The sequence below is a fragment of the Scyliorhinus canicula genome, chromosome 7 (assembly GCF_902713615.1).
Source record: "Scyliorhinus canicula chromosome 7, sScyCan1.1, whole genome shotgun sequence".
Classification (NCBI taxonomy): Eukaryota; Metazoa; Chordata; class Chondrichthyes; order Carcharhiniformes; family Scyliorhinidae; genus Scyliorhinus; species Scyliorhinus canicula.
In genome coordinates this window covers 46,123,812-46,149,134 of record NC_052152.1, presented here as the reverse complement: position 1 = coordinate 46,149,134, position 25,323 = coordinate 46,123,812, and the positions used below count along the sequence as shown (strand labels likewise).

At 43.2% G+C, this 25,323-nt stretch overlaps 1 protein-coding gene across 2 annotated transcripts; it reads right to left on the bottom strand.

The window, feature by feature from the left end:
• Positions 1 to 15,054: 15,054 nt before the first annotated feature.
• LOC119968929 (cytochrome c oxidase copper chaperone) lies at positions 15,055 to 24,685 on the bottom strand. 2 transcript variants are annotated; one of them, XM_038801933.1, is made up of 3 exons: positions 24,418 to 24,685; positions 18,057 to 18,159; positions 15,055 to 15,296 (listed from the first exon to the last, which is right to left on the bottom strand). In XM_038801933.1, the coding sequence occupies exons 1-2, from the start codon at positions 24,534 to 24,536 to the stop codon at positions 18,075 to 18,077; spliced, it is 204 nt and encodes a 67-aa protein (XP_038657861.1). In that variant the 5' UTR covers positions 24,537 to 24,685; the 3' UTR covers positions 15,055 to 15,296; positions 18,057 to 18,074. The 2 variants fall into 2 exon arrangements, with proteins under 2 accessions (XP_038657861.1, XP_038657860.1); XM_038801932.1 differs by having other exon boundaries at positions 18,050 to 18,159; positions 24,418 to 24,681.
• Between the last annotated feature and the right edge of the window lie 638 nt (positions 24,686 to 25,323).

The following is a 25,323-nucleotide window of genomic DNA, read 5'->3' as shown; positions in this document are numbered from 1 at the left end:
CCGGAGCACCCGGAGGAAACCCACGCACACACGGGGAGGACGTGCAGACTCCGCACAGACAGTAACCCAGCCGGGAATCGAACCTGGGACCCTGGAGCTGTGAAGCATTTATGCTAACCACCATGCTACCGTGCTGCCATTATAGTTAAGAAAGCCCACCAACGACTCTACTTTCTCAGAAGACTAAGGTAATTTGGCATGTCAGCTACGACCCTCACCAACTTCTACAGATGTACCATAGAAAGCATTATTTCTGGTTGTATCACAGCTTGGTATGGAGCCTGCTCTGCCCAAGACCGCAGGAAATTACAAAAGGTCGTGAATGTAGCCCAGTCCATCACGCAAACCAGCTTCCCATCCATTGACTCTATCTACAATTCCCGCTGCCTCAGAAAGGCAGCCAGCATAATTAAGGACCCCACCCACCCCGGACATACTCTCTTCTACCTTCTTCCGTCAGGAAAAAGATACCAAAGTTTGAGGTCACGTACCAACATCTCAAGAACAGCTTCTTCCCTACAGCCATCAGACTTTTGAATGGACCTATCTTGTATTAAGTTGATATTTTCTCTACACCTTGCTATAACTGTAACATTATATTCTGCAGTCTCTCCTTCCTTCCCTATGTACGATATGCATTGTTTGTACAGCATGCAAGAAACAATACTTTTCATTGTATACTAATACATTTGACAATAATAAATCAAATCAAATCAAAAAAGATGGTAGTGGTCATGGGTTTGGAAAGTGTCGTCTCAGGTACCTTGATGAGTTACTGCAGTGTATCTGCCAATGGTACACACGGCTGCTACTGTTCATCAGTGGTGGAGTGTTTGAATGTTTGTGGAAGGAGGAGCAATCAAGCGGGCTGCTTTGTTCTGGACGGTGTCGAGCTTCTTGAATGTTGTTGGAGCTGCAGTCATCCAGGCAAGTGGAGCGTATTCCATTGCACTCCTGACTTGTGCCTTGTAGATGGTGGACAGGCTTTGGGGGGGGGGGGGGGGGGGGGGGGGGGGTCAGGAGGTGAGTTACTCGCTGTAAGATTCCTAGCCTTTGACCTGCTCTGGTAGCCACAGTATTAATATGGCTAGTCCCTAGTTTCTGATTATGGTAAACCACTGTTACACCTGTATTAGGTGATGTAAGGTAGGACCTGTACTACAGATTCGCCAGTAGCCCCTGCCTGCTGGCTCCGCCCAGTAGGGGGAGTATAAATATGCATGTCCTCTATTCAACAGCCATTTCGCCAACTGCTGTGGGAGGCCACACATCTTACTGCAATAAAGCCACAGTTGTATCCAACCTTAGTCTTTGTACAATTGATCGTGCACCACTGATCAATGGTAACCGCCAGGGTGATGGTTGTGGGGATTCAGCGATGGCAATGTCATTGAATGTTAAGGGGCGATGGTTAAATCCTCTCTTGTAGGAGATGCTCATTGCCTGGCACTTGTGTGGCACAAATGTAACTTGTCACTTGTCAGCCTAAACCTGGATATTGTGCAGGTCTTGCTGCATTTGGACACAGACTGCTTCATTAGCTGAGGAGTTGTGATGGTGCTGAACATTGTGTTGTCAATCGCAAACATCCCCACTTATGACCTTATGATGGAAGGGAGGTCAATGATGAAGCAGCTGAAGATGGTTGGGCCTAGGACACTACCCTGAGAAACCCCTGCAGTGATATCCTGGAGCTGAGATGATTGACCTCCAACCACCACAACCATCGTCCCTTTGTGCCAGGTATGACTCTAACCAGCGGAGAGTTTTCCCCCTGACTCCCATTGACCCTAGTTTAGCTCGGGCTCCTTGATGCTTTACTGGGTCAAATGCTGCCTTGATGTCAAGGGCAGTCACTCTCACCTCACCTCTGGCATTCGGCTCTTTTGTCCATGTTTGAACCAAGGAGCTGAGTGACCCTGGCAGAACCCAAACTGAGCATCTGTGAGCAAGTTATTGCTGAGTAAGTGCCACTTGATGGCACTGTTGCTGACTCCTTCTATCACCTTGCTGATGATGGAGAGTTGACTGATCGGATTATAATTGGCTGGGTTGGATTTGTCTTGTTTCTTGTGTACAGGACACAGCTGCGCAATTTTCGACATTGCCAGGTAGACGCCAGTGTTGTAGCTGTACTGGAACGCTTGACTAGGGGTGCTGCACGTTCTGGAGCTCAAGTCTTCAGTATTATTGCCGGGATATTGTCAGGGCCCATAGCCTTTGCAATATCCAGTGATTTCAGCCGTTTCTTGATATCACCTGGAGTGAATCGTATTGGCTGAAGACTGACATCTGTGATGCTGGGACGTCCGGAGGAGACCAAGATGGATCATCCATTTGGCACTTCTGGCTTAAGATTGTTGCGAATGCCTCAGCCTTGTCTTTTGCACAGATGTTCTGGGCTCCTCCATCATTGAGAATGGGGATATTTGTGAAGCCTCCTCCTCCAGTGAGTTGGCTGGATGTGGCAGCTCTGCAGAGGTTTTTTAAAAAATATTTTTATTCAGGCATTTATATAAACAACAAACACACAAATAAGAGCTAGAACACACTGGTACAACATGAATAATCAACACCCACACCACCCCTGCCCTTCCCCTCCTCTCATCCTGCCTTCCCCATTTTAACCCCCTTATTTCCTCCCCAGCCCTCCCTCCACCCTCCCTCCCTCCACCCTCTGACACCTCAGTCCTCCTTAAAGAAGTTGATGAATGGTTTCCACTTCCAGGCGAAGCAATCAATCAACCCTCTCAAGACTATCTCAATCTTTTCCAACCTCAGAAATTCCGCCAGATCGCTCACCCACACCCCCAGTTTTGGTGGCTCCGAATCCCTCCACCCAAGCAAAATCTGTCTCTGGGCTATCAGGGAGGCAAAGGCCAAGACATCGACCTCTGTCGCTCCCTGGACACCCGAGTCTTCCAACACCCCAAATATCGCTACCTCTGGGCATGGGACCACCTGCACCCTCAACACCTCAGACATTACGTCTGCAAATTCCTGTCAGAACCTCTCAGTTTGGCAAGCCCAGAACATGTGGACATGGTTTTCAGACCTTCCCACGCACTGCCCACACCTACCCTCTATTCCCTCAAAGAGCCTACTCATCCTAGCCATGTCATATGCACCCTATGAACTACTTTGAACTGGAAAAGGCCTTGCACACGACAAGGATGCATTCACCCTCCTCAGGGCCTCCTCCCACATCCCGGCCTCCAACTTCCTCCCCATTTCCTCCTCCCATTTCTGTTTAACTTCTCCTATCGGGCTCCCTCCCTGTCCATCAGCTCCTTGTAAATCTCGGACGCCTTCCCCTCACCCACACCCTCCCAAGACAGCACCTTATCCTGCAATCCCAAGGACGGCAAACCTGGAAAGGACGGCACCTGCTTCCTCCAAAATCCCAAACTTGTAAGTATCTAAATCTTTCCTGCTGGGCAACTCATATTCCTCTTCCAGGTCCTCTAAGCTCGCAAAGCTGCACCTTGCAAACAGGTTCCTGAACCATTCGATCCCTGCCTGTCACCACCACCAAAAGCTCGCAACAAGCCCCCCTGTGGTTGTCACAAATCGGTGCCAACACCGAGGCACCTTCCAACCTCAGATGCTGCCGCCACTACCCCCATACCCTCAAGGCTGACACCACCACTGGGCTCATGGAGTACCTGGCCGATGAGAACGGCAGAGGCGCCGTCAACAATGCCCCTAAATAGGGTGGCATGCGGCGCAGTGGTTAGAACTGGGACTGTGGCGCTGAGGACCCAGGTTCGAATCCTGGCCCTGGGTCACTGTCCGTGTGGAGTTTTCACATTCTCCCCATGTCTGCGTGTGTTTCACCCCCACAACCCAAAGGTGTGCAGGTTAGGTGGATTGGCCACACTAAATTGCCTCTTAACTGGAAAAAAAATAAATAATTGGGTACTCTAAATTTATTTATTTTTAAAACAATGCCCCTAAATGCTTTCCACTGCAAGAGACTATGGACAGAGACTAAAAGCAGACTGTTAGATTTGGTAAAAACATTGCAGTTAACATTAGCTGACAAAATGCAAAAAGGTGAGGTGATTGTGGTGGTGGCTAAGCATTTAAAGTTGCCTGAGATACAGTCTGACTCATTAGAAATAGCAAAGATCTAGTTGAAGATTAAGCAACTTGAACATGAAAAAGAATTAAAGCAGCTTGATATGCAATGAGAGAAAAAGAAAGAGAAAGGGAGATACAGATCGGGGAGAAAGAAAAGGAGGGAGAAGAAAGAAACAAAAAAATAGCCCGAGCAGAACAAAAGGAAAGAGATAGAGAGGAAAGGGAAAGAGAGAGAGTTTGAACTTCAGAAAATGGTTTTGAAACATAAGTCAGTTAAAATTAGCAGATGTAAAGGGAAACATACAGTTGGAGGGTAGTGATGAGGAGAGTGAGAAAGAGCATCATAGTCGAAGGCTAGGTGGGGATCTATTTAAATATGTCCAAGTATTGCCAAGGTTTGACGAGAAGGAGGTGGAAGCCTTTTTCATTTCATTTGAGAAGGTAGCTAAACAAATGAAATGGCCACAGGACATGTAGATATTACTGATTCAAACAAAACTGGTAGGTAGGGCGAGTGAAGTGTCTGCATCACTACCGGAGGTATCTGGGACGTATGAGGAGGTGAAAAAAAATCTATCTTAGGTGCATATGAGCTAGTGCCTGAAGCCTACAAACAAACGTTTACAAATTTAAGGAAATAATTTGGTCAAACATACATGGAGTTTGAAAGGATCAGAGTAATTTTGATAGGTGGATAAGGACTTTGAAAATAGACCAAACGTATGAAGCTCTCAGAGAAATTATACTTTTGGAGGAGTTTAAAAATTCAATTCCTGATGCAGTGAGAACTCATGTGGAAGAGCAGAGGGTTAAACCTGCGAGTTTAGCAGCAGAAATGGCAGATGATTATGAATTGGTTCATAAATCAAAGCTTGGTTTCCGACATCAGTTTCAGCCGGTGAAGGATAGAAACTGGGGAAAAGAGAAATACTCAAGTGATGAAGATAAAGGTGATCTGATGGTAGATAATAAGGAGTGTACCTGAAGATTAAAAAATAAATCCAGGAGGGTGGAAAAGAAATGAAAAGTTTCAAATGTTTTCACTGTAATAAACTAGGCCATGTAAAGTCAGTGTTGATGGTTGAAGAAAAGCATCGGGAAGGCTGATGTAGTAAAACAGGATAAGACAGTGGGGTTTGTTAAGGTGGAAAAGGAAAGCCCAAGTAAAGTGAAGGAGGTGCAAAAGATTGTACAGCCTGATCAAGAGGTGATTGATAAGAAGGTGCCAGATCTTTTTAAAGAATACTTGTGTGGGTAAAGTTTACTCATGTGTATCAGGAGGAGTAGGCAAAGAAGTCACAATTTTAAGAGATTCAAGAGCGAGTCAATCTTTAATGGTAAGAGATGAGGAGTTATGTAGTTTGGGAAGAATATTGCCAGAAAAGGTGGTAATATGTGGAATTCAGGGTGAGAGGGGAGTAGTGTTCAATTATATAAGGTAAGGTTGGAAAGTCCAGTGAAGAGTGGTGAAGTGGTAGTAGGAGTAATAGAGAAACTATCTTGTCCAGGAATACAGTTTATCTTGGGTAATGATATAGCTGGATCGCAGGTGGGAGTGATGCCTACTGTCGTTGATAGGCCAGTGGAAAATCAGACAACTGAAGTGTTGAAGGACGAATATCCTGGGATTTTTCCGGATTGTGAATTTTCCCGGTCGCAAAGTCACAGGTTAAGACAAGAGGAGAAATCAAAGAGTGAAGATGAAGTGGAAGTGCAATTATCAGAAACGATTTTTGATCAGATGGTTGAAAAAGAACAAGAGCAGATGGAGGATGAGGCAGGTATTTTTAGTTCAGAAAAATTGGCGGAGTTACAACAGAAAGATGTAGAAATAAAACGGATATACCAGAAAGCATATACGGAAGAGGAACCTGAAAGTATACCAGAGTGTTATTGGCAATGGTAGGTGTGCACACTCCTGCTTAAACTTACTGTTAGTTCTTGACTACAAAAAAACCACAGGCAAAATCCCAAGTTTCTGCCCCAAACCATACTTAATTCAACCCAAACCCTTTCTGAATTTGGTTGTTACCCGTAAAATATCCTTAAACCTCAGCCCGAATATCCCTCGGATCTGGCTGATGACTTACAACTCCCCACAAAGTTGGTCTTTCCAGTGCAAGCTGTAGATTCACCAATCAGGTTGACCATCCCTTATCCTCCTTGGTGACTGCAACCTCAACGCTTCAGGGCAATATCACCACGTTATGGCTGAAAACACTCAAGATCCCGAATTTGGCTGACCTTGACGGTGTTGGAAGTAGGCCTGAGTCAAGGTGACTGGCTCGGACTCTCCTTCCGATTGCAATGCCAGATTCTACGGTCTTGGCTTTTTTATTACAAATCTTATTGAAAATATCAAAACACAATTCCTGGAAACATTCTGCTGGATGGTCAGTGTTTAGCACCTTTTTAATCTCTTTAGTCTAATCCCTGCCTTGGCCCAGAAAAACCCATTCATCATTGAAGTTGTTTCTTTGACCAAAGCAATGGACCCTATGGCTCCCAGATTGATATGCATGTGACAATGTCCATTTTTCATGAACTGTTGTTGATATTGTTTGTATGATGGCTGTTGTCTGCAGCCATCTGCTACGATGGTCTTCCAAACTTCTCAAATTGAGTTTTCTGATGGCAACTATCTTGTGCCATGGTCATACATTGTATAAATTTGGTTTCAATGTTGACATGCTTTGAAGATTAACCCCTGACAGTATAGCCTGCCTCTGTGTGTTGAGGTTTGATCCGTTTATTTGCAGTTTAAGTCCATGGATCTTGGGATTTTATAAAAGTCCAGTTGGAGAGGACTTTTATCCGACAGCTCGACAATATTTAGTCAACAAGCAATACAGTAAACTACAGAAAAGATATTCCTCTTTAACCTTTAACACAACCGAAAAGTCCACACTACAGTTATCCTTTACATCCTGCTCTCAGAGAACCCGAGAACCAATATCACTCCCAACTTCCACTGGAATTATTTCGCCATGTTTCGCCGAGTCTTAACACTGAGTGACTGTCAACAGGCGCTTCTCTCAGTTTTTGGAGAATGCGAGCAGTAAAGCCCACTGTGGTGATTCTATCCCTGGTCATGCAGAGATAAATCTTCCAGATTTCTTAGACTGCCATGGGATGTGCCTTTTTGACCAGTGACCGTCTTACCTTTCGCATTTCTACTTGGTAGCTCACAGAGCCTTATTCTCTCTGCTGACCACTCTTTCTGTTCAAGGTCACAGAGATGGAGAAAGCCTTTGTTTCAGGTGTGAGAATTTGCATCTTGATCACCAAGTCCCAACCTGTCCCCATGGTAAGCAATGTAGTATATGAGTCTGGCACATACAGGGTTAAAAGCAAATTACTATAGATGCTGGAATCTGAAACCAAAGAGAAAATGCTGGAATATCTCAGCAGGTCTGGCAGCACTGTAGGGAGAGAAAAGAGCTAACGTTTCATCCAGATGACCCTTTGTCAAAGCAAAGGGTCATCTGGACTCAAAACGTTAGCTCTTTTCTCTCCCTGCAGATGCTGCCAGACTTGCTGAGATTTTCCAGTATTTTGTCCTACATACAGGGTTAAAGTGGGATTGGGTACAGTACTGTCCACACAGTGATATAAGACGCTACATGACCCAGATGTCAGTGTGGTGTTGAGCAAGGACTTGAAGGAAGGAGATGGGATGGTGAGAATGTTGTAGCAATGCTAATACAGTAATAGCATTAACATAGTAATAGCAATAATAGTAACAACAATGTAAATATTTGAGATTGATAACAATGCAAGACATGAACTAAACTTGTATAACTCCATATATATTGGATAAAGAGTTGCGGGAGGTATAGTATAAGGGTTTGTTTAGTGTGGTTGAGTACAGTACAGCGCACACAATGATGTAAGAAGACATTACCTGGACCCAGGGGTCAGTGTGATGTTGAGCAGAGACAGGTAAAGACCCAAGCATAGAGCTCCTAGCCTTTATCCTTTACTGTACATATGCAAATAGTTCTTATATAAATAGTTTTCATAGTTAATGAAGACTTACAGTTAACCTACTGAAGACTTTGTTATTTGCTTTATGACACACTGTCCTGTAATCAACACCCTCCCAACAGCAAAGTCACCTGACCTGTTGCCAGGCAGTGTTACATTCTGGGGACATTCTGGATAGCACAAATGGCATTGGACGAGTATGATACAGCAAGCGATAAATGCCACCCAAGGCAAAATGCTTGCTTTCCAAATAAATTCCTGTGATTGGGGTCACAGAGCACCCAGGCACGATCCAACAGCCACGCTGCGACCGAAAAGCAGCTCGCCGCGGTGCAGCACATCTGATAAAAGCCAGGAGATCCCGCTCCCGGGATCTACCCGGCTCACAACGCCTTGCGAGATCCAACACGATCTCACAGATGTTGCAATGTAAACAATGGCCGAGATCACAATTTGGCAAATCTGCATATTAGGGCGAGACAGCTAGTCTCACTCAAATGTGCAGATTCCCACGGTACCAGAGGCTTTGGGATTCATTCCCTTCACCTTGAATAAGCGTCATTCAGTACTGATCTCCACAAATGGGGACCAGACGGAGTGGCCCTCGTGGGGGACTCCCAGGGAATTTGAAGGCCACCAGCTGGATCCCCTTTGGGCAGGGTGGTGCCCCGGTGCCATCTGGGCATCAGCCTGGCAGTGTCCAGGTGGCACTGCCAGGGTCAGGTTGGTAGTGCCAAGCTGGCATTTTTGCACACGTGCAATCATGCCCTGTGTGCAGGTATGGGTTGTGGTGGTCAGGGGTCGCTTCAGGGGCCTCGGAGATCGGGACGACATTTTAAAATGGTGTCTCGATCTCTCGCTACACCGGGGAGCTCTGGCGAGCGGAGCTCCCCATTACAAAGTGAGGCCTCTTATACAACGTGAGTCGTGGCTAAATGTGCTCGCTATGGGACTTTGTACCCAATTAGCTGAATCGCACCCGAGTGCCACTGACACACCGATATGATGAATGTTGAAAAGGAGGCTGTTTTGTGACTTCAAAATGCAAATATTGCATTCTGATTAGTAATTAGGAGTGGGGGAAAAATCTTTTCGCTGTACTGATCTTTGACTATCAAAGCACTGAGATTAGACACACAGCAAAACCTTTTTGGAAGTTTGCACAGGTCTGGATGGTGGGTCCGAATTTGCAACTCGGATGTTGGTTAATAGAATTTATACTAAAACTTACAAAATTCCCTTAGAGATATGGAAATCAATTAAAATGAAGAAGCTAATAGCCAACATACACTATGGGACTACATTAACTGACTTCAGATTTAGGACATATTCAAATATAGGACATCTTATTTGTACAGAATTACCGACTGCCCAATCAAAAAAATCTGATGATTATTCAATGCAAGCATTAATGTTCTTTCACGCTTTCACCTTTAGAATTAAAATATTAATGATTTCTTCCAGAAAAGAAAATTTCACGAATATGTATATAACTTATACTTTAAAAACATATTTTTAATAAACATTTTTTGATAAGTACAAAACATTAAAACAAGAAAAACAAACCCAAAGAAACAACAACCCCCTGGAACCCCGTCCACCCAACATTTGATGGTGACAAACTCTTTAAAGTACAGAATAGTTGCCACCTTTTGTAAAACCCCTCAATTGCACACCTTATGCTGTACTTAATTTTCTCAAGGTGTACAAACTCCATAAGATTCCCCAGCCATACTGAAGCCTTGGGTGGAGCAGCTGACCTTCACTCCAACAGAACCCACCAGCGAGCGATCAGCGAGGCGAAGGCCAAGACATCCGACCCTGCACCCCCGCCTGCAGTTCCAGCCGGTCCGACACCCCAAGTATGGCCCCATAGGCGACTAGACGCCAATTCAGTTTGTAGAATTGCTGACATTTTTGTATTTAACAGCAATTAATTCTATAAAGTAATTAATTTTATGCAAAGTATTTTGGGCATCATATAGATGTGATTTCTTTCCCTATAAAATGATGAAACAGTGAGGAAATAACATCGCTTATTGCCATGAAATGATAGTATGCTATTAAAATGAATGCATTGTTTCTTACACAGTAAAATAAAACTGGCATGTATTTAGGGGAAAGAAACAGGGTGTTCTTTGTAATTGATACATTTAGCTTGCCAGGAAGCAGGCTAGTCACAGGTGTTGAAGAAGCAACGACAAAGAGAGGGGCAGCCAACCCCAGGAAACAGCTCAGCCAGAGATGCAGTGTGAAGGCAAAAAAACAGTTTGTGCAAAAGATAATTTCCTTTGCTGAACCGAAGACCATGCCTAAGTCGTGGTCACTTATGCCCTATGGTACAATACTCACTGGCTAGATTTGACGAATAGATTTATGGTTCTTGTTTGGGAAATAACAGAATATAAAGCAGGGTTTCATAATAGTTATAGCAAACAGTTATATTTCGTAACAGCAAACAATTATGGAATAATGAAAATTTGTCAAGACATTGTGTGATTGGTTTCTTTCTTAATGCCATTGCACAAATGGAGATTGTAAAAACAGATGCTTTTTAAAAAAGTATATTTATTGAAGTTTTATACAATAACACTATAACAATCAACCAACGAAGATGTAAGGGTACAAAGTCAAAACAAATCCCCAATAAAAAAACAAACTAAAACCTCTATCGAAACCACCCGAAGGTGTCTAGATCCTTAAAAAAATAAATAAATGGTTGCCATCTAAGGTAGAACATCCTCACTGACCCCCTGATTGCACATTTCATTTTTCATAAATACAGGAATGTCATCAAATCGTCCAGCCAGGCGTGATGGGAGACCTCCAGCTAAGCAATATTCTCTTCCTGGCTACCAGTGACGCAAAGGCAACAACATCTGCCCCTTCCCCAGAGTCTGAGACCTCAAATATGGCTATCAATGGACATGGCCCTTGAATCACCCGAAGAATCGCTGATATGGTGTTGAAAAAGGAAACCCAGAAGCTGGAAAGTTTGGGGCAGAACCAAAACATACGTGTTGTTAGGTGGGGCAAGCGAACAACGATCACACTTGTCCTCCACGTTGGGAAAAACCTACTCATCCTTGCCTTGGTCAAGTGTGTCCTGTGTAACATTTTGAGCTGGATTAAACTCAACCAGGCACAAGAGGAGGTGGAGTTGACCCTTTAGTGGGCCTCCTTTCCAGCTTCAATCAGTAAGCAAAGGACCCAGCTCCCTCTCCCATCTCTTCCTCCCCCCATTCAATGGGGTGGGATCCGACGAGAGAATATAGCCATATAGGTCTGAGATAGACCCCTCGCCAGGTTGAGTCAAGAATAAAACATTCAGCAAAGAGGGCAGAGCCAAAGGAAAGGAAGGAAAAACTTTAGGGAAAAGGCACAAATCTGAAAATAACGAAAGAGGCTAGAATTGGGCAACTGAAGTTTGTCAGCCAGCTCCCTAAGACTGGCAAACCTCCCCTCTACAAATAGGAACCAAAAATGCTCAAGTCCCTTTGCCTTCCAAGATTTAAATGAAGGGTCCAAACCAGAAGGCAAGAAGAGGTGATTGTTCTAAATAGGGACTAAAGGAGGCGGGGACAAAGCTTTAAGTGCTGCCAAAGCTGTTTCCAAATCCTAAGAGAGGAGACCACCACCGGATCCGAGGGAAGGGCAGTGGTGCAGTAATTATGGCATGAAGAGTAGAGGTAGCGCACGAGTGAGACTCCATTCTGCCCCAAATCGAATCGGGGTCACTAATTCACTGCAAGGTTTTTTGGATGTTAACATCCCAACAGTAAAACAAAAATGTGTAAGAGCCAAGCCTCCCGCACACCTGTAAAATCAGATTCTTATTCAATGCAAGCAATAATCTTCTTTCACACTTTTTGTTCTAGAGTTATCCCTACTGATGTGCCCTTCATCTGCACTTTTTTCTTAATCAGTATTACAAAAGGATGATGGAATCCATCTTGTCCTCCCATTTCAATTATCACAGGAAGCGATAATTGCATACGTATTCATGTCATTTGTGCATCCAATATGCCTGTATCCCTTATTTTTAAAAAAACAATTAGCCTCTTAGAGAGACTAGGGGTGCGATTTACCTGCTGCGTCCCACCGGAATTGGGAGGGAACGTGGCCGATAGATGCTGCGAGAGGCCTCTTCCGGGTTTTGCAACGATCTTTACGCCTCGTGAGACATCGCAATTTAGATCCTGCCACAATGGGCAGGACCCAGACTTGTACTTAATTCTGCAAACGGTGAATCTAACTGGCTCCCAGATCTACCAGCCTTGCTGAGGAGACTTGAGCAGGGCGGCATTTAGCATCGGTCCCCACAAACTGGGATCAGGCAGAATGACACTTGGGTGGTCTCCCAGGCAATTGGAGGCCCCTGGGTGGTTGGTATCTGGTCAGGTTGGCACAACCAGTCTGGCAGCACCACCCTGGCACTGCCAGGTTTCCAGGTGACATTTTCCCTGTGTGGGGATCTGGCCCAGGGGTCGCTGACCATATGGGGTAGGATGCGTGGATCTCGAGAACCCCAACAGGTGAGTTGAGGCATTGGGAGGAATCGCGGGGAGTGGGGGGGCTGCCGAGAGATCAGGGCGCCATAATTTCTTCCTGCACTGATGAGCGGAGATCCTCATTGCGATTCAAAATAAGGAATTCTAATTTGGAACTAATCAACAGGATTCATCAGGCACAAAAGACTGCATCAGAACTTTAAAATGATGGCAGGTTAGTTTTCAGAGCCAAGCCCTAAATAGCAATACCAAAGCAAAGCAACTTATAAAAAGAGTGTTTGAGCCTCAGTAATTGACGAGTACAGCACCAGAAGAGGTCAGTCATTCATCTCATTGAGTCTGTACTAGTTCTTTTGAAGAGCAATCCACTTGGTTGAATTCCCAGTTCTTTTCTCATAACCTGCAACCCTCAATAATTAAAGTGAATTTAGGTAGATAATACGTTTAGATAAACTTATCTAGTTGGAAAAACAGGCAGTTATACAAGCTGTATTATATCTCTATTGGTGCTGGAGGTTTTAATTTGGTGTCAAACTATCTGGAGATATTCTCATAAAAAGCACACCAACTGCAACAGAGGCAAAACCAACTCTTACTAACTCAGTATTGTGCTGTAGTATAGTTGAATAGAAAACTTTGAGACTGCTACATCACCATTGCATTTTAAAGAAACAAAAAACAGCCAAATGGGCAGCCTTTTCTTTTCTATTAAAAATGTCACCATCCGGTTTGCAGATAATTTGCAGGCCCTACATCCTAGGGTCTTAAAGGAGGCGGGATAAGAGATAGTGGAGGCATTGGTTATATTCAAAAATGTCCTTGATTCTGAAAAGGTTCCAGTGGATTGGAAAAAGGCATAAATGCATAAAGTAGGAAACTACAGACCAGTTAGTTTAACGTCAGTTGTTGGGAAATTGTTGGAATCCATCATTAAGGAAGTCTTAGTGGGATATTTGGAAAATCAAAACACAATCCGTCAGAGTCAGCATGGTTTTATGAAGGGTAAATCCTGTTTGATTGATTTGCTAGAGTTCTTTCAAGATGTAACAAGCATAGTGGATGGGGGCCTGTAGATGTAGTTATCTGGAAGGTATTTGATAAGGTCCTGTACAAAAAGCTAATACACAAGATCCCATGGGGTTGGGGGTAATAGATTTGCTCGGATAGAGAATTGACTAACCAATAGAAAGCTTTTTCTGGTTGGCAAGCTGTAACTAGTAGTGTGCCACAAGAATCTGTCTTAAGGCCCCAACTATTTCCAATCTATATTAATGACTTTGAATCAGGGATAGAATGTACTGTAGCCAAATTTGCAGATGACATTAAATTAGGCTGACAAGTGGCACAGAGTTAGCACTGCTGCCCCACAGCGCCGAGGATCCGGATTCAATCCGGCCCCAGGTTACTGTCTTTGTGGAGTTTGCACATTTCCCTCGTATCTGCATGGGTCTCACCCTCACAACCAAAGATGTGCAGGGTGGGTGGATTGGCCACGCTAAATTGCCCCTTAATTGGAAAACAAAATAGGCAGGCATTTAGAAGAATGAGAGGAGATCTAATTGCAGTATATAAAGTGCAAAAGGAGTTTGGCAGGGTAGATGTAGAGCGGCTGTTTCCCCTTGCAGGGTATTCTATGAGAGGCCATAGGTTTAGGCTAAGGGGTGGTAGATTTAAAACAGAAATAAGGAGGAATTACTTCACTCAAAGGGTCGTGAATCTGTGGAATTTCCTACCCCAGAGTGCAGCGAACACCAGAACACTAAGCAAATTTGAGGAGATAGATTAATTTTTAATTAGTAGCAGGATGAAGGCTTATGAAGAGTGGCAGGAAGGTGGAGATGAAGCCTAGATGAGATCAGCCATGATTGTATTGAATGGCGGACGGGCTCGAGGGGCTAAATTACCTACTCCTGCTCCTTCTGTTAATGGAATAGCAAGCACGATCTACAGCAAAGATAAAAGTTTCAAGGCAAAGAGAAGGAAACTACTGCAATGTGCATCAAGAGCTAATAGTGTCCTGTTAATAATGTAGCAAACTGATTTCTGGAATGTTCTTCCTGCAATATAAATATCTAGTTTAATAACTATCCATTTGCAACCCAGCTACAGAAGTAGAATGTAAATTCATCCCAAGTGACTACAGGTGTTGAGGGGGAGAGCTGACTGGTGGCGATTTAACCCAAGGATCACCACATCTCAGGTGAGGGGCTAGATTGAGAAGGCGGGACCTTTATGAGTAACTTCAGCTGGTACAGATATTGAACCTTCGCTGTTGGCCTCACTCTGCAACACAAACCAGCTGTCCAGCCAACTGAGCTAAACCAGCCCCAGTACAGATAAGGTTTCTACAGTATAGCTGCTAAATTTTGTAATACAAGCTTACAACACTGAGCGTGCAACTTGAAAATAGAATCAAAATATACTGATAAATGAAAAGTTTGCCAATCCTATATAAAATGAAGCAGGATCAAAGTGACATTTTCAAACTTTTATTAAAGATAAATCATACAAATTTTCAAGTATCTTTGATTTTATGTAACTGGACAAGAAAAAGCACAAATCTGACTAATTTTTGGAACGAATCACTGAAGACGAGTTTTCGGTTCCAGCTTTTGTCTTTAACAATTCACCTGTGTAGCAATGCATCCACATACAACTTATCTTCATTCAACTTCAGGCAGCACAGCACACATTAATTTAATCCAATACACAATCCTGTTTCGTGAAGAAAAGGCATAATTTTAAGACAGATGTAGTGTGGTTAGATTACAAAAATATCTATATTCTAATATAAATAATCCCAACATTCCTGTAGGTATTGAATTGACACAATTTAAATTGGCCAGGTCAGTGTTGGACCATAAAATATTGGAGCAGAATTAGGCCATTCGGCCCATCGACCCGATGCTCTGCCATTCGATCATGGCTGTTGTTTCTCACACCCATTCTCCTGCCTTCTCCCCATAACCCCTGATACCCTTATTAATCAAGAATCTATCTATCTCTGTCTTGGCAATGAGTGACGTGGCCTCCATAGCCTTCTGTGGTAATAAATTCCACAGATTCACGACCCTCTGGCTGAAGAAATTCCTCATGTCAGTTTTAAAGGGTCGTCCCTTCGTGCCCTCGGGTTCTCATCTCTCCTATAGTGGAAAAGTTTTCTCCACGTCCACTCATCGAGGTCTCTCAGTATTCTGTAAGTTCCAACAAGATCCCCCCCCCACCATTCTAAACTCCATCAGTACAAACCCAGAGTCCTCAACCGCTCTTCATGTGACAAGTCCTTCATTCCAGGGATCAATCTTATGAACCTCCTCTGGACCCACTCCAAGGCCAACATCCTTCCTTAGATATGGGGTCTCAAACTGCTCACAATATTCCAAATGGGGTCTGACCAGAGCCGTATACAGCTTCAGCAGTACATTCTCGCTCTTGTATTCTCACCCTCTCAAAATGAATGTTAACATTGCATTTGCCTTCCTAACAGTCAACTGAATCTGCATGTTAACCTTAAGAGAATTCTGACTCCCAAGTCCCTTTGTGTTTATAATTGCCTGTCTTCTGCTTCCCCCCCTTCTTAAACAGGGATGTTACATTAGCCATTTTCCATTCCTTCCTGCCTCCAGTGATTCCTGAAAGATCACTACCAATGCCTCCACAGTCTCTTCAGCCATCTCCTTCAGACCCCTCGGGCATAGTTCATCTGGTCCGGGTGATTTATCTACTTTCAGATCTTTCAGTTTCCCTAGCATCTTCTCCTGAGTGATGGCCACTACACTCGCCTCTCCCCCCACTCTTGGCAGTTCTGGTATGCCACTGGTGTCTTCCACCGTGAAGACTGATACACAGTACTTACTAAGTTTCTCTGCTTCTCCAGCCTCATTTTCCAGTGCTCAAATGTCCACTCTTGCCTTTTCTTCCACTCCCCTCCCCCCCTCCATTGTAATACCATTACATCCGATTCCAGCTTCTCGCTCTCAAACTGCAGGGTGAATTCTATCATATTGCGGTCACTGTCCCCTAAGTGTTCCTTCACCTTAAGTTCCCTAATCAAGTCTGCCTCATTACATATCACCAAATCCAGAATTGCCTGTTCTCTAGTGGGCTCAACCACAAACTGCTCCAAAAAACCACCTCGTAGATATTCCATGAATTCCCTTTCTTGGGATCCGCTACTAAGCTGATTTTCCCAGGTCACCTGCGTATTGAAGTACCCATGATTATTGTAATATTGCCTTTTCAGTTCTTATATGTCTTTTCTATCTTCTGATTTATTTCCCACCCCACATCCTAACAAATGCTAGCAGGCCCGTACAACTCTCATTGGGGTCTTTTTCCCTTTGCAATTCCACAACTCTACCCACACAGATTTTACGTCTTTCAACCCAGTTTCACTTCTTGCTACCAATTTAATTTATTACTAACAAGGCAACCCTGTCCCCTCTGCCCATCCTTTCGACAGGATGCATATCATTGAATATTTAGATTTCTTTGCAGCCACGTCTCTGTGATGCCCACAACATCGTGCCCTCCAAATTCAATGTGTGCTACAAGCTCATTTACCTTGTTTCATATACTGCGCACATTTAGGTAAAACACCCTCAAGTCATGCGATGACCATCCCTTTCTCATAGTTTTCCCCTTATCTGTAGTGCCTGAAGTTAGATTCCTGCCGCTTTCCATACTCTCCATTCTATTACTTATTCTGGAAACTTTACAAACCTCACCTGAACCCTCCCCTCCACTTTAACTAGTTTAAAGTCCTCATCATTAACCTGCATGCCTACCTTCTCCTTTAACTTTGATTTTCTACTGGGCAGCAGGGTGGCGCAGTGGTTAGCACTGCTGCCTCACGCTGCTAAGGACCCGGGTTCGATCCCGGCCCCGGGTCACTGTATGGAGTTTGCACATTCTCTCTCTCTCTCTCTGTGGGTCTCATCCCCACAACCCAAAAAGCTGTGCAGGGTAGTAAAGCTTAACTGCACACTAAAATCTAATAGCTGTGTTCTACCATCCCAAAATTGGCTGGCTCCACTTCTTTCCTTCCATTTATTCAAACATGGAATTGATGTAGAGTGAGATAGGAAAGAGGCTAAGAGACCCTGACCAGCTTCAGTAATTCAGATACTATACTCAAGCCAAGCAACATTATAAAGGATATCCATATGCAAATGTTAATTAAGACTGTAATGCTCCTGTTAAAGGTAGCAAATTCTTATTTGACTTTAAAAGCAAAAATCCAGTTAAATATTAAAAGCATAATAAAATTATGGTGCATGTTCCAAATCTGAAAGTATTGCTAAAATATCCTGTGCCTTTTTCTAGGGGAAAATAATTCAATATGATTATCCATACTCTCAAGATGTATACAATTTGTATTAGTTATTCATATAAATCATTGTAAATGGAATGGTTTCGATAAATAAAATTTAGAAAAGAGTGCTAGAAAGGAGTGGATTAATACTCACCACACACCTCCAAAACACTGCCTCATCAGATCTTAAATCCCAACGCCCTCATGCATTCTTTATGAGCTTCAATCAAGTCTTTGCAGTTCTCCTCTCCTTTCTCAATAATACTGTGAATAGAATTAACGTTAAGCAGACTTGTTCAAATTATTAAAACACAAAATATGTACCGTGAGCAACCCAAAATGTTCACTGTCTTGCTGCTTTTGCTACCATAAAGCTTCCATAGATATTATTTTATGTAGCACAATCTGCTTTCAATTGAATTCAAAATATTTTTCAATAAAACGGTTTGTTTCTGAGAAATAATTTTGTACAAGTACTCTTAAGCAAACATTGGGTGGCACAGTAGTACAGTTTCTTCACAGTGCCAGAGTCCCAGGTTCGATTCCCGGCTTGGGTCACTACCTGTGCGGAGTCTGCACATTCTCGCCGTGTCTGCATGGGTTTCCTCCGGGTGCTCCGGTTTCCTCCCACACGTCTCAAAAGATGTGCTGTTAGATGAATTGGACATTCTGAATTCTCCCCCAGTGTATCCGAACAGGTGCCGGAATGTGGCGATTAGGGGATTTTCACAGTAACTTCATTGCAGTGTTAATGTAAGCCTACTTGTGACAATAATAAAGATTATGATTATTATTATAACATTTCTGGATTCATTTTTTTAAGTCGGGGGGGGGGGGGGGGGGGGGGGAATTGTTCAAATGCTGAACATAGAAACCATAAAATGGAGAAGTGGAATCATAAATAGCGCAGTCCATTAATTCAGTCCCCATAAAAGCAAATTACTGCAGATGCTGGAATCTGAAACGAAAGAGAAAAGGCTGGAAAACCTCAGCAGGTCTGGCAGCATCTGTAGGGAGAGAAAAGAGCTAACGTTTCGAGTCCAATGACTCTTTGTCAAAGAGTCATCAGACTGCCAGATTTGCTGAGATTTTCCAGCATTTTCTCTTTCAATTCAGTCTCCATTCCTGCTTTTTGGGTTTGGTATTTTTTGTTAAAAAGACCTGGTGGGACTAGCAAAAATGTTGTCCAAATGTGTGATTTTCAACTTACTTTACTGTGGATGATGGAAAATAAAATTATTTTGACATTGACCATTTCAATGGAAACTCCATCAGAACAATATTTCATTAGGAAGTACAACCAAAGGGAATATAATTAAGGCACCTGATTAAGATCCACCACTACCACTGTACTCTTCTCACGAGTGTCCCCAGATGCATTATGACTGTGTCAGTGTAAATTAATTCTTAAAACAACATGCACAGGTTATGATCTGGAAAATTTGGGTTTCAGGTTTCATCCTGTACCAAATTTTCTTTGTGGCATGATGGGGGAAGAGGCATAACGGTCTTGATAAATATGCCACACGTTAGATCTCAGTAATTAAGGCAGAGTATAAAAACAAAAGTTTTATCAGACTATTCCAAGTGAGGTCAATGAGACAATTCTTTTTTGTAATATTAATATAGGGTACCAAATTATTTTTTCCAATTAAGGGGCAATTTACCATGGCCAATCCACCTATCCTGCACATCTTTGGGTTGTGGGGGCGAGACCCACAAGATATGGGGAGAATGTGCAAACTCCACACAGACCCGGGGCCAGGATCGAACCCGGGTCCTCAGCACCGTGAGACAGCAGTGCTAACCACTGCACCATAATGAGACAATTCTACAGAACATTTGCTGAAAGGATTAAATTGATTAAATATAATCCATAACATCCAAATTTTCAGATGGTTTGAATGGGAAGAGGACTTGATATGCTGTAAAATGGCGCTTCGATCTTATTTTGCAGTCAATTTGAATCCAGTAGCAACTGGAGCTTCAAAAATGTTTCAGTTACTCAATTCTAGGCCTCATTACAGCTAAGATTAAAGGTGTTCCATTCAAACTCCTCAGAAAATGCATTGCAGCAAAACCTGGACAACATTTAGGCCTGGGTTGGTAAGTGACAAGTAACATTTGCACCACATGTGCCCAGTCATATTGGTCTTGAAACATTAATGTTGTTTCTCTCTCCACAAATGCTGCTAGAGTTGCTGAATTTTTCTATAGGACTGATATTAAACTACATGAGGTAATGCTTTTCGAAGGAGACCTTAAATCAAGATCCTGTTCTCCCTCTTAAATGGAGGTAAAATATCCCATAGCACTATCTCAAAAATCGCCATGGTCATCCCTGGCGTCCTGGCCAATCCTTATTTCTCAATCAACATCACAAACACATTAACTGGTCATTATCGCATTGCTATTTGCAGGAGCTTGCTGTGTGCAAATTGGCTGCTGCGTTTCCTGTGTAACAATAGTGACTACACTTCAAAAAGACTTAGCTGACAGTAAAGTGCTTTTGGCATCCATGATCATGAATTTGCCGCAGAAATGCAAGATTTTCTTTTTCACAAAATAGTAAAAAGACTGGTTGCGTAAAGTTAGTTTTGAAAAGTAATTTAAATCCACATCCTTTTCCAGAACTAAACTTCTGAGTGGCTCTACATCAACACTTATTTAAAGTAAAAGGCAGTAACACAAGAAAGAAAAGTTTACATTGATATGGCGCCATTCATGACCCAGGATACTTTAAAGTGTATTAATGTAAGTGAAGTACTTTGAAATATACAGTAGTTACAGTTGTAATGAAGGAAATTCAGCAGCCAATTCAACAACATGTGAACAGCAATGTGATATTGACCAAGTTTTGTTTTGGTGACATTAGTTAAGGGATAACTATTGTGCAGGACATCAAGAAGTACCTGCTTGTTTTCTTAATAGAGCCATTGACTGTTCATGCCATCCAAAAGGGTACACAGGGCTTCAGTTTAAGGTCTCATCCAAAAGACTATTTAGTGTGGCAGCCAGAACTGTACACAATATTCTAACTGAGGTCTTGTGTAAGTTCTGCATAACTTCCTTGCTCTTGTACTCTATGCCCCTATTAATAAAGCTCAGTATGGTTTATTAATTGTTCTCTCCACCTGTCCTACCACCTTCAATGAATCTCCACTGAGATTTTATGGGCCTTGGCTCCTATGTCACAAAACCACTATGCTACTTCAACAATTCTCCTTTAGACTTTCCCTGTCTTTCCTACCAGACCCATATTCTCCTCTCTTCCTTACAAATTACCCTGTTCCTCTGTTACGTAAACTGAAAAAGTTTTGCACAAGTAAAAATGGTTAATGTGGTCATCTCACTGAGTAGAGTCATAGATGTTTACAGCATGGAAACAGGGCCTTTGGCCCAGCTTGTCCATGCTGCCCAGTTTCTATCACTCAGCTAGTCCCAGTTGCCCGCATTTGGCCCATATCCCTCTATACCCAACCAGCCCATGAAACTGACTAACTTTTTTAAAGGAAAAAATTGTATTGCCTCTACCACTGCCTCTGGCAGCTTGTTCCAGATGCTCACCACCCTCTGTGTGAAAATATTTCCCCTCTGCTCTCTTTTGTATCACTTCCCTCTCACCTTAAACCTATGCCCTCTAGTTCTAGACACCTCTACCGTTGGGAAAAAATGTTGACTATTTACCTTATCTATGTTCCTCATTATTTTATTGACCTCGATAAGATCACCCCTAAGCCTTCTACGCTCCAGGGGAAAAAGTCCCAGCCTATTCAGCCTCTCCTTATAACTCAGACTATCAAGTCCTGGTAGCATCCTTGTAAATCTCTTCTGTACTCTTTCTAGTTTAACAATATCCTTCCTATAATAGGGTGACCAGAACAGAACACAGTATACCATGTGTGGTCTTACCAATGTCTGCACAACTTCAACAAGACGTCCCAACTCCTGTATTCAATATTCTGACCAATAAAACCTAGCATGCTGAATACCTGCTTCACCACCCTGTCGACCTGCGACTCCACCTTCAAGGAGCTATGAACCTGTACCCCTAGATCTCTTTGTTCTATAACTCTCCACAACTCCCTACCATTAACTGAGTAGGTCCTGTCCTGATTTGATCTACCAAAATGTATCACCTTACATTTATCCAAATTAAACTCCATCAGCCATTCATCGGCCCACTGGCCCAATTGGTCAAGATCCTGTTGCAATCTTATACAACCTTCTTCACTATTCACTATGCCACCAATCTTGGTGTCATCTGCAAACTTACTAATCATGTCTCCTACATTTTCATCCAGATCATTAATATATATAACAAATAACAGTGGACCCAGCACCGATCCCTGAGGCACACCACTGGTCACAGGCCTCCAGTTTGAAAAACAACCCTCCACAACCACCCTTCGGTCACCAAACCAATTTAACTTTTTGCAACAACCTACCATGCAGTACCTTGTCAAAGGCCTTGCTAAAGTCCATATAGACAACATCGACCGCACTGCCCTCATCTACCTTCTTGGTTACCCCTTCAAAAAACTCAATCAAATTGGTGAGGCATGACTTTGCCCTGACAAAGCCATGCTGACTTTCTCTAATTAGCCCTTGCCTTTCTAAATGCCTGTAGATCCTGTCCCTCAGAATACCTTCTAACAACTTACCCACTACAGAAGTACGGCTAACCGATCGGTGGTTCCCAGGCTTTGCCCTATAGCCCTTCTTAAACAAGGACACAACATTTGCTACCCTCCAATTTTCAGGCTCCTCTCCTGTGGCTGTCGATAATTCAAATATCTCAGCTAGGGGTCGGCGATTTCCTCCCTAGCCTCCCACAATGTCCTGGGATACATTTCATCAGGTCCTGGGGATTTATCTATCTTGATGCGCTTTAATACCTCCAGCACCTCCTTCTCTCTAATATGTACACTCCTCAAGACATCACTTTTTATTTCCCCAATTTCCCTGACATACGTGCCTTTCTCCTATCCCTTGTGGATCTGCACGTAGATGGCCTTGTTTATCCTGAAGAGGCCCTACCCTCTCCCTAGTCGCCATTTATGTATCTGTAAAAGCTCTTTGGATTTTGCTCTGCCTTATCTGCCAAGACAATCTCATGTTCCCTTTTTGCTCTCCTGATTTCTCTTCGATCTCTACTCTGACAAGCCCTATACTCTTCAAGGGATCCATTTGATCCCAGCAGTCTATGCATGTCATATGCCTCCTTCTTCCTTTTGACCATGGCCTCAATGTCCCGTCATCCAGGATTCCCTCCTTCTACCAGCCTTACCCTTCACTCTAGTTAATTATTTTTTGAAAGACTCCCTCTTACCAGCTGTCCCCTTGCCTGCAAATAGGCTGCCCTAATCAACTTTTGAAATTTCACACCTAATACCTTCGAAATTGGCCTTGCCCCAATTTGGAATTTTAACTTTTGGGCCAGAACTATCATTCTCCATAGCTATCTTAAAAATAGTGTAATTATGGTCACTGGTCCCTCGCTAACACTTCTGTCACCTGCCCTTCCCCAAGAGGACGACAGGTTTTGCCCCCTCTCTAGTCGGGCCATCCACATATTGAATCAGGAATTCTTCCTGAATACACTCGACAGATTTTTCTCCATCCAAACCCCTAATGCTATGACTGCCCCAGTTAATGTGAGAAAGTTAAAGTCCCCAACTATTACCACCCTATTTTTCCAGCAGTTATCTGTAATCTCTTTACATATTTGCTCCTCAATATCCCGCTATTTGGAGGCCTATAGTACAGTCCTATCAAAGTGATCTCACCCTTCTTATTTTTCAGTTCTGCCCATATAGACTCAGTGGGTGAACCCTCAGAAATATCCTCTCTCTGCACTGCAGTAATACTGTCCCTAATAAAAAGTGCAACTCCCCCTTCTCTCCTATCTCCTGGTCTATCTTTCCTATCGCATCTGTACCCCAGAATATCAAGGCCAGTCCTGCCCCTCCTTTAGCCATGTTTTAGTAATAGCTATAATATTCCAGTCCCATGTACCTATCCATACCCTGAGTTCACCTGCCTTGCCCGTTAGGCCTCTTGCATTGAAATAAATGCAGTTCAATCTGTTTCTCTGCCTTCCACTTTTCTCCTTACTGACTTTTGTTTCTATCCTCTACTACTCTCCGACTTCCTGCATTGGTTCCCACCCCCCTGCCACATTAATTTCAACCCTCCCCAACAGTTGATGAGGAAGTTCTTGCTGTCCAATTTCAACTTCAAAGCATGTCACTTGGAAAATCGGACATTTCCTCCCGTCCTTCTAATAAACACTCTTGCAGTTATTAGCGTGAGGATGAGAGGTTGAATCTGTACAATTGCCATTAGAGAGTGAAGTCAGTAAGCAGTACTAACAGCAGGTCGAGCTAATTCAACCGAGGAGAAAGCTTCGTGTCAAATTTGCGCGCGTCCGCTCGGAAAGTACACGAACTAGAAGCCCTTTTTGAATAGAGCAACTCAAGGCACCGATATAAATAGAGGCAGGAAAAAGTTTCCCATTACCAGGCATCCCTGACTTTCTTGGTCTCAGGGCACGCACAACATGGTTTCAAAGGCTTCTTCTCTTCAGCCTTTCCAACGGACACAGTCCCCAACGATGTAGCCACGGTTAATTCAGACATCTTCGTCTGAAATTATATTTAATTGCCGGTTTGTTTTTGCTATGAACCAAATTGTTCTATTTTCTACCTTCATACGACCTTCCGCCTACAACTTCAATGCTACACCAATACGCATCCGAGTCCTGGGCGGAGGGACTGAGGATGTACTGAATCCTGGGATTTGTAGTTCTTCATCCGATCTCAGCAGATTATTGAACTACAAATCCCAGAACACAACATTCTCGACCGGGCACTTCATCTGTGCGGATATCTGCAGTTTATAGATGCAGTAGTGCAGATGTTTAAATCTTCGAAGGGGAATGAGACAGGATAGTTCTATTAATCGTCAAAATAAAAGTATATTTAAATAAACACTTGAAAGTGAGCATTGATATAGTTAGGTGAGGAGAGATGGATTGGACTCCAAACACCGCGCGCCTGTTGCGCCGAATGGCTTGTTTCTGTGCTCTTAATTGGGAAGACCTAAGGGGTTGAATTTTACCAGCCCTTTGGGGTAGGCTAAAACAAGGGTAGCAAAATGGCACAGGAATGGTGGCATGCTATCGTCTTCCCACCAAGATGATATAATCACCATAGATGAGTTGGAGTGGGCGGTAAAGTGACAGATGGATTTTAACCCAGAGAAATGTGAGGTCATGCATTTAGGGAGGTCAAACAGTCATAGGGAGTACACAATAAATGGGAATATACTGAGAGGGGTAGATATCATAGATATCATAGAATTTACAGTGCAGAAGGAGGCCATTCGGCCCATCGAGTATGCACCGGCTCTTGGAAAGAGCACCCT